This window comes from Petromyzon marinus, chromosome 2 (genome assembly GCF_048934315.1).
Source record: "Petromyzon marinus isolate PM22_M1 ecotype Great Lakes invasive population chromosome 2, UKy_Petmar_22M1.pri1.0, whole genome shotgun sequence".
NCBI lineage: Eukaryota > Metazoa > Chordata > Hyperoartia > Petromyzontiformes > Petromyzontidae > Petromyzon > Petromyzon marinus.
Window position 1 is genome coordinate 2,657,996 of NC_133668.1, and position 10,402 is coordinate 2,668,397.

General features: G+C 48.1%; 1 protein-coding gene across 1 annotated transcript; it reads left to right on the forward strand.

Moving 5' to 3' along the window:
* The first annotated feature begins 2,408 nt into the window (after positions 1 to 2,408).
* Positions 2,409 to 9,958, forward strand: LOC116949542 (glucose-6-phosphatase 2-like). The gene is made up of 5 exons (XM_032966962.2): positions 2,409 to 3,114; positions 5,716 to 5,825; positions 6,590 to 6,701; positions 6,860 to 6,975; positions 7,829 to 9,958. Exons 1-5 carry the CDS (start codon positions 2,897 to 2,899, stop codon positions 8,389 to 8,391), a joined length of 1,119 nt encoding a protein of 372 aa, XP_032822853.1. The 5' UTR covers positions 2,409 to 2,896; the 3' UTR covers positions 8,392 to 9,958.
* Positions 9,959 to 10,402: the final 444 nt, after the last annotated feature.

The window sequence follows — 10,402 nt, forward strand, 5'->3', positions numbered from 1 at the left end:
TTGTGTATAGTGTGCTTATGTTATTTCAACTATTGCTATTTATGTATGTATGTTGAACTTTGAACCGTATGTAGCCAACCGTGCTAATTGAAGGGTGCGGGGGAAGGGCAACAAACTAAAACACAAAAAGCAGGTAAGAAATTCGTTTTCAATCTAGATTTAAAAGTGCATAGCTCCAGTGGCTTCCTAATACCAGAAGGAAGAGCGTTCCAGATGGATGGGGAAGCTCATCTGAAAGCGCGCAATACGGTGACCGTCTTTGTTTGATGGCCAGCGAAAAGCCGCTGCTGCGAGATTGACCGGAGTTTGCACCTTGATGAGACCAGCAAAGGTTTTGTGGTGCTTTTGTGGCACGCACTTTGTGTGTAATGAGTGCAACCTTATAAATGGATATAATCCTGGAATAGCATGGTTGACATTCTTTGTAATTTTGATTTAAAGCTTTCGTGACTGCAGTGATTCATATTCTTGGTTCTTTCGGTAAAGTCACGTTGAAGAGAAACAGTAAAATAATAAAATATATATAATATATAAAACAACGTGACTTTACCGAAAGAACCAAGAATATATATTCTTTATAATGTTCGTGACTGAAGACGAAGTGATGGCGATTTACATTCCCATTTGTCAATTTGAATGACATTCTGGCCATCGGCTGACAATCTGTGCCCCCCCAACATGCCCCCTGCGACAGCAGCCTCTCTTCCCTGTCACCTTCTGCTTGCATAACCGTGCCTCGGGTGGTAGTTTCATCACGCTTTGCTTAAAATCTTCCAAAATTAGAGAAAAATATAATTAATCCCCAGTGGATCGGTTGACACCATCTGCAAGTTTTAAAAAAAATCGTGCGTGTCAATGGGCCACTTTGTTCCTTGGAATAGATTACGGCAATGGAGCCATGTGTCTGCCAGGAGAGAAGCAACACCGACGCTGTTTTGTGTGGAGGGGGCCACCGGTCACACGAGCTCACAAGCCGGCCCCCACACGCGACGTGGCAATGAACAACAACAGGTCCACAGCCAGGATTTGCAATGAGCTCGGATTCCACGGCAGTGGGATGGAACACGTTGAGAGGGAGGCGTCACGCGGGATTTGCCCCGCCGAGTTTCAAGTCTTAGGAGGGGAGTCCTGCACCGGGAATGTTTGGCCAGTGCCGAAGAGAGGACGTTTGGTCTGGAAGGAGTATTGGAGTATCTGGATAAAAGGCAGCTAATGAGGAGGTGGTAAACCAATATAGATCGGCTTATAACCCACTTTCTGGACTGTGATCTGTCTATCTCAGAATCATGCAGGTTAAGAGTCGTACAAGGTAATCATTCGCCAATATAAATTATTCTCTTTCGATTTAAAGCTTTCGTGACTGCAGGGATTCATATTCTTGGTTCTTTCGGTAAAGTTACGTAGAAGGGAAATAATAAAATAAGGCAAATAAAACAATATTTTTTAATTGCTATTTTTAAAAATTGTTTTTTTTTATTATTTCCCTTCTACGTGACTTTACCGAAAGAACCAAGAATAAAAATGATTCTCGTTATTACTGGCGCAGTGATAATTGGGGACGTGTTTTGGAAGTGTACTGTGTTCGGTGACTTGTGAAGTCAATTTCGGAGCAAATATAACGCTTTGTACCTGATGGCTTCTACAAGTGCAATTGCTCGTAAAAAGTAACATCGTAAATTGTATTACATCTTGATTTGAAGCTTTCGCGACTGCAGGAATCCGTACTCTTTGGTTCTTTCGGTAAAGTCACGTAAGTAGAAAATTAATAGATCACGACGTTTCGATCGCAACACAAGCAACCGTCATCAGGTGAAACAAACAGCATGTTATGAATGTTACATTTTTAAAATTTCAATGCTGTGGTCGTTCTGTGTCTGGAATAATCCTGCAATATCGGAATGTGGAATTTCCACAACTAACGGCCACCAGCGGGCACGAGGGTTTCACCTTTGCTTGTTTGGGCAGGGAGACGATGACGATTTCAATTTTCTGACTTCACCCTCAACACAACTCAAATTAAATTCACCCAAAGGTCAGGTTTTTTTGTTTGTTGCAAAATCATCATTCAAGGCGGGCACGCATGTGGCTGATGAGCAATAACTCCACGTCCGTATTAGTTACACGCAGCTCCTAATTTTGAAGAGAGAGGGAAAAAAACGGCGCACAGAGATGCGCTGTCGATGCGATATTTGCGCGCGCGCACATGTGCGAATGATTTGTCGGGCTACGGTTACCCTGCCGAGAGGGGCATGCGTGGAGGCGGACGGGGATGAATCCGCGCGTTTAATGAGTCGCCCTTGGCCACGCGGAGCAAAACAGCGCAACGCGTTAACACCACGCGTTTACACCATGCGCCCATGACCCGGGCCGGGGGGGGGGGGGGTCGAGGCACCGTCCCCATATATAGCGGCGCAGCCTCGGACCCAGACCGCTGACGGTGCGACGGGTTCCTTCGGTGGCTCCAGCGCGAGGCTGCACCGTCCTGGGTGGCTGGGGTAGTTCGGTAAACAAAAATATTCACCGTCGTCAATATCATCGGCCATTGTCTGTCCACTGCCCGGATGAGCCGCCGTCGGCAACATTCGCGCTCCATTGCTGCTGCCATTCTCACAGGGCTTGCTTGACCATACTTCACCAGGCGGGTTCGTGAATGGAGTTTTAATGTCCACTTAGATCGGTAAGGATTTTTTTTTGGTGCCATTAGCTTCGCCTGCAACTTGACCTGCGGGAGGAAGAGACTCGCAACGCTGAACGACTCGTCTTCGTTCATCGGCAGTGCTGAAGCACGGGTCCTGAGTTCGATGGTTGCGTAAGGCAGCTGGCGTGAGTACTCCCCGCAACACCGCACAAGCACGTGCCCCCGAGCATCCGTCTGACCACCAGCTCCTCCGGCACGATGGACGCGTTGCGCGGCGCAGGGGTGCAGGTGACGGTGCTCTTCCAGGGCTGGTTCCAGGGCATCCACGAGGTGATGCACCTCATGTCCAGCCTGGGCGACATCCGCAGCGCCTACTTGCTCTACTTCCCCATCTGCTACCACCTGGCGCCACGGGTCGCCGCAAGGCTGGTGTGGGCTGCCGTGGTCGGAGACTGGATCAACATGATTCTCAAGTGGTGAGACGCGGTTTTGCGTTTTCGCCCATTTGGCAGCCGTCTTTCGGGAAGGGGGCGTGGGGCGGAGGTGGCCGGGGAAGCGAGCACGCAGCCCCTCGAAGGGTACGTCGACTCAAAATCTTGGCTACGTTGGTCGGGAGCGCCACAGTGCAAAATAAGTACGAGCCTATGTTTACACCATAACGTGTAAAATAGATTTATAGCTCGTCGGATTCCTCCAGAAATAAAAGAAATTCTGATTCTGTCAACCAGTGCCGGATTATCCGAGTAGCAAAAGTAGCTACATATGTCGTAGCTACTACATATGTACTGTAGCTACTACACATGTGTAGTAGCTACAGTACATGTGTAGTAGCTACGGGCCCCGCACTTTCAATGGCCCCGCGCTAAATGCTTTCAAACTATCAATTCCGGTTCAGTGATTATGCACTTGCTCTATTACTATAGTACTATACTGCCTTAAACTTTTATTAACGACTGGGTGTTTAAGGTTTAGCGATTTGTCGTATTATCTGGCTGTATATAACAAATGAAAAAATACAATTGCTTAACTATGTAAGTAAAACATTTGTGTGTTTTAATATTTACGTTTTTTTTTAATTTAGGGCCCCTTTATAACATCATGCTACAGGCCCCGCACTAGCTTAATCCGGCACTGCTGTCAACCTATCATATATTTTCTGTGCTAACGGCAAATACGGTGTGGGTTTTTTTTTTGCATTTGTGATTTCGCACCACTGCCAACTCGCCCCTTGCTGCTCAGGGGGCTACAAATGGCGTGCCCCAGTGCCGAGCCAGCACCTCTCAGGTCTCCGTTAGAACTTTGTTTTTTCGGTTGTCCGTGATTAACCCGAATTCTCAAGGAGTAACGAGGTGATGATCTCAGTTTCTTAAGCAATGACGACACGTAAAACGGTACGTTTGTTTTCTGATTCATTCTGCTTTTTTTTTCTCTTAGCAATTGGGGCTAAAGTGGGTTTAATGCCGTATGACACACGCCTGCATGGGAATGGCAATGTGTGGATGTGCACCACCCTGACGTGCTTAATGGGCAATGTAAGAGGTCTTCGAAGTGGTTGTGCGATGTCATATTCAAGAGACTGTTCCCCAGGAGTGGGATTGAATGCACATTTTGATGTTGTTGAATATGAATATATTTTTCTCATAAGGTGACAATTTTAATACACAGTGACTTGGGAAATTGGAAGGTGCTACCCACAACACTACTCATATCTTTTGATTGAAAGCTTTCGTGACTGCAGGGATTCATATTCTTGGTTCTTTCGGTAAAGTCACGTAGAAGGGAAACAATAACATAATAAAAATATAAAACAATAACATTATCACGACGTTTCGACTGCAACACAAGCAATCATCATCAGGTGTGAAAACCACAACAAGAAAAATTGAAAAAAGTGGCGGTTATTTTTAACGTTAGCACCCTTCTACGTGACTTTACCGAAAGAACCAAGAATATACTACTCATATCGCTTGTATTTCAGATACAGTATTTAGCTAGGCTCTGTATCACACACGAAACTTTAACATTCGTCCATCATATCAATATCCATCTACTGGACATCTGTGAAAAGAGCTTCATAGCTCATCGGATTTCTCCAGGAATAAATAAATATTCTGATTCTGAATTTCCCAAGCATTTGTTTACTTAACACAGTACACATATCGGAATAATAATATTTAAAATAATACTGTAAAGAGAGCCGTTCATATCGAAATATCACAAAGCACTGTTTGCAAAAAATGAAATCAACAAAATAAAAAAGACAAGTACAGGTTTCCCTCGCTGTATGCAGTAGATGTGTTCCAAAAGACGGGGCGCAAAAAGGTTAAATAAAAACTACACTCACAAGTAGCGCTTACAGGACAAACAATGGCGTCCAACTGGATAGCCGCACTTGAGTGAATTTAAACCGCATATAGCGAATATAGTGAATTTTGGGTAGAAATAGGTTAGCCACATTTTCGCGAAATCGGACAAGCCGAACTTGCATAGAGCGAGACCTGTTTTGATACAAACCAATCAACATAATAACCGATCAAAATAATAACAATAATGACAAATACACTCAGGCTGTAGGTAGATGCAGACAAACGACGATTCAGGCCAAGTTTAATAATTACACTCGCAGTGGAGGTTAATTCCAAGGGGCCGTTCATAAATGACGTCACGCACCTGGGGGGTGGGGGGTCAGACATTTGTGACGATGTGTGATGAGGGCGGGGGGGGGGGGTTCAGAAATGTGACGTCACATCAAAATGCGCAACTTTTAATAAATATAGAATTGTTATAACAACACTAATTGTTATAACAATTTCCTACAACATCAGAGTGCAGCGCCACATCAAATACGCACTACAATGACAATAGTTTAAAGCGATTTGAAGCATGTTTTATTTTCAAAATGGAAATATGGTTTGGGGGGCGGGGGGCAGAGCTTTGTGACGTCATATTTGAGGGGGGTTCTGACTTTTTGTGACGCCGTCTGACAAGGGGAGGGGGGGGGGGTTCAAAAATCGTCCAAAATCGCGTGACGTCATTTATGGACGGCCCCCAATCGGACTACATCTTATTTTGCGCAGGGTCATCTCGGGCCAGAGGCCGTACTGGTGGGTGCTCGAGACGCAGTACTACGGGAACGCCGCTCCTCCGCATCTCAACCAGTACCCCATCACCTGCGAGACCGGCCCAGGTATGTGGGGGGGAGGGGGGGTGGGGGGGATGGGGGGGGGGCTCACCTGCTACCTGCACGGGGACCCTACAGCGAGAAAAGCGATCGAAAATCCTCGAAGACTCCCTGGGTCTGGTGTGCATGTATGTGTGCTGGACGTCTTTGGCACAGTACGTAGCCAAACCTGCTAGCCTTCGGGGGGATGATGCACGTGGTGAGGTGTCGTGCACGACGCGTGGCTGTGTGGCTAGGGTGGGGGGGGGGGGCTGGTATATAACGCGCTACAATGCGACTGACCGCCAGTGTTGCTGTTTTTTTGCTTCGCGGTACGATACTGACAATCCACAGTTCAATTCCTGCCCAAAAATAAAAAGAAAACCCTCATCAGAAGGCACGTGGTGTTTAAACTCGTCCTGTGTATACCCTGAACGTGTCTGATCCTCGCCACTGGTGAGACAAAAGCACGTGTAGCGCTAGCTTCAACAAACCTCGTGTGCCATGCTGGCCGTAATAAATGATCAATAACATAAAATAATATATCTATATATCCCTGCCTCATGTGTAATTGGTTTCCGTGATGTATATATTGGTGTGGGTGCGTTTGCGACGTTTCCAAGACGATTAATAAAGCAGACACGAGCCGAACCCGTGTTGGGTTGGTCCGGTCACGTTGCCGCGTGAATCCGGGATGAGCCCACGATTGCCCGATTTACAAACAAAGCCGGCCTGCTGCAAAGTGCCCGCGAGAAAGCGAACGTGCGCGTGTACTCGTGCCGTGGTTACAGGTACACCATCCGGACACGCAATGGGCTCTGCGTGCGTGTGGTACGTGATGGTGACGGCCGCTCTGGAGAGCGATCTGTGCACCAAGCGGAAACCCTTCTCGGACCACAGGCGGTGCGTGGATAACAGTATTACATCTGGCGCCCCCCCCCCCAAAGCACGGGGCCCAGGGCGGTCGCCCCAATGATTCGCCGTACCCCAGGGACGGCTCTGTGTGCAGTGATACTTCACTGCTGAGTAAGGCTTATTGTTTGGTGTCTATTGCCCCGCAGGCTGTGTCGCGTTGCCCTCTGGCTGCTCTTCTGGTTCGTCCAGATCAACGTGTGCGTCTCTAGGGTGTTCGTTGCCACCCACTTCCCGCACCAAGTCATCCTCGGACTGCTGGGCGGTAACCACTGCGGCGTTTGCCCGCTGCTTGCGAATTGAAGCACCGGGGGAGAGCAGGGCAGCAAGGAAGCGAATATCCTACAACCTACGTCTTTCGCTCGATACAAAAAAATATAACAACATCATTTATTAAAAACATAACATTGGCCAAATCCTTTAAGCAAGGCTCTCGTAGGCAACTATTGAAACTCCATTGTCATAGCTATTATTAATGAGTTATTATTATTTCCATTCTAAAGAGACGGAGTTATTTTGATCAGTGGCATGGCTATTGGTATTGGCCGGTTGACTAATTGCTCGTGGGGTAGAGCTGTTTATATATTTACTGGATGGCAAACTGTATAAGGTAAGCGGTAGGACTAGCATTCGATTAACTGGGGGTGCTCCACCCACAAAATGTTTGCGTCTTCCTCACCGCTCGAACGATGCACTTTTATATAATCTCTATTGAAAACGTATTTCTTTAGAACTGCCTTTCCTATTTAGTTGTGTTGTTCTTCCCCCGCGCCTCCGATAAGCGCGGTGGGCTACGTACGGTGCGAAAAAAGTTCCACGTACACACATCCATCCATACACTCTCCGGCAGAGCTCGACATTGTAAGACCCCGCGGCCCCTGACGCGTGAAACACACGGCCCCATCATCATCATCATCGTCGTGCTGCTGTCAAACCCTAACGATGGTTCCAAATCGGTGTTGCGCAATCTCACACTGATGATGTCTTATCGGCGAAAGTGACCCACCCAGCCCCTCTCTCGAAATGAGTAAAGAACATTGCTCTACGGCCTTGCTCACTCGTCGCCCACCGCTCCTCGGCGGCGTTGACGGAGGTCCCCTTCCACTTCCCCCTCGCAGGGATCCTCGTGGCCGAGGTGTTCGGCCGCGTCCGCCTCATCCACGGCGCGCGGCTGCACGCGCACGCCGCCCTCTGCGCTCTGCTCCTGCTGGTGGCCCTCTTCGTCCACGACGGCGCCGCGCGCATCGCCCAAGTCGACCTCGACTGGTCGGTGGCGCTCGCGCGCAAGCGCTGCGCCCGCGCCGAGTGGGTCCACGTGGACACGACCCCCTTCGCCGGGCTGGCACGGGGGCTGGGCGCGCTCTTCGGCCTGGGGCTGGGTCTCCACGTGCGCGACCGCTTCGTAACGGGAACCTCCTCCGAGGTCGGCGATGAGAAGGAGGGGGAGGAAGAGGCGGAGAGGGAGCCGACATCGCCGGCATTTCAAGGCTGCTGCATCGCCGCGTCCCTGCTGGCCGTGCACGTCCTCGAGTGGATCGTCCCCATGCCCCAGAGGGCCGGTGGCCTCTTTTACTTCGTGGCCTTCTGCCGCAGTGTCCTGGGGCCCGTCGCCGTGGTGGCCGCGACGCCCTACTGCGTGCGCATGCTGGTCGGGCCATTGGCCAAGATGAAGGGGTCCTGATGGCCCAGGTGCTGAGGACCGGCCTTGTGTCTGATCAACTTGAATCGTAGCTCTTATTCGTCGTTTTTTTGTTGTATAACGTCTTTTTTATATATATACACACACCTTAGATAACAGTGTTACGGTAGGATGTCTTGGAAGGAGGTTTTAAAGCGAGGCGTACTGCTTTCATGCGTCGAGCGTAATCAAGTAATGGTCACATGGATGATCGTTTTAGTTCTCGTAGTGTGGAAATTGATAGTAGTTGTAATTTGCACAGTGTGCGCGATATATTAAATTCCTTGCAGATGTCCTCTGCACCATTTTGCCATTTGTTATTGTTACATTTTCGTAATCCAGGTCTGCCATAAAAAAGAGACGTATTGTCTCTAAGGGCTCTCACTTGATTCAACGTGAAAGGCTACCTAGCCGCTGCATACAGTATATGTTAATATTTAAAAAAAACAATATTCCGCTTGTGCCTACACAATTGCCGCAGTCGTTGTTGAGTTTCGTGGGGTCATGATGAATGCACTGTAAAAGGTTCTACGTAGCTTGGCCCAATAACACAATCACAACCTCCCCTGCGGGTTACACTGCAGTGTCCACCACCCAGACAGACGTTGACATTTCTCACTGCATGGAGTCGATGGCAAGACCTCTCATGCACAGGGATGGCTTGATTAGACTCCAATTCGAGGACGCGGCAGTTTCATGAAAAGGTTTACCCAGGTAGACGTCATGATCATTTCAACTTGTAACGCGTCGCAGGGAACAACTCAGAGGCGCGAGGAGCCACAGACAAGCAGGAAGGGCAGCCACGCAATGAGCCGGCACCAACAATTGCCCAAGCTCTGCGGTCCTCTATGTCAATGCGATTTGGGCCAGTTAATGAGTGTTTACACGACATATACACGTGGCTGTATTTAATACTTGGCAGTGGCTGGATAAAAGCTTCCACCACCAGACGGTTAGGAGAGCCGATCTGCGTCTGCCACCAGAATTGGTGTTGATTTGCTGACGCGCCTGCTTGTCTCCCGGCTCCAACGAGCAATGGAACAGAGCTTAATTCCATAGATGCCCCCGAGACAGTCATGGAAAGTCCACATTTTATAGCCTCGTTCTGTTGAATAAAAAATAACCCCCTGTAAATTGTTGACCTTAGAGTTATGATGGCCCGAGTCAACTCCAAACCAGATCTTTGCACACAGATTTCAACGTATTACAATCATAAGTCACGTGTCATTTGCAACTCTAAAAGATGCTGGCTGTAATTAGCAGCGAAACATCGTAGTCAAAAATTGTAAATGTTGTGGATTCACTCTTCAACACACCAGTGGGCTAAAGTAGTGAGCTATTTTTATTTTGTCAACGTGACACTTTTTTACTGATTGGCCGTGTCGGGTTGTGGAGGGTTACGACACATTTATAAATAACGCGATCTAACCCAAAGACGTTTATTATGAATAATATTGGTCGCGAAAGCCAACGTGTTAATAAATGTTGTTGTCTGTTTATGTTTATGTACGTACACACAGCAAATGCATCATTGGTGGCTGTAAGGCAAACATAAAATGTAATGAAATTGCTCTATTTACGGATTGCCTTATTGAAAGAACCAGGAGCTGAGGTGGGCCAAAAAGCACGGTCTTGCGATATTCCTTCGTGGGAGATAATTGTTGGGCCTTCCCTGCAAACCGGGGCTCAATTCCCACCACTGGCTCGGTACCGTCAATGGAGATGCGCACCACCCAGTGCTTGAGTGGCGATAGACACGTGGTGTGTATGTGTGTATGTATGTTGAACTTATTTCGCACCGTACGTAGCCAACCGTGCTAATCGGCAGGCTAACGTTGTGTGTGAACGTTGTGTTAACCTCCTTCCAACTGATGAAGCTTCATGAGCCATTCGCGTCGAGTTCATACACTGCACTGGACAACTCTGAAAAAGAGCTTCACAGCTCGTCGGATTTCTCCGGGATGAATAAAGATTCTGATTCAGAAATTATGACAGCCATCATCACCGTCATCCT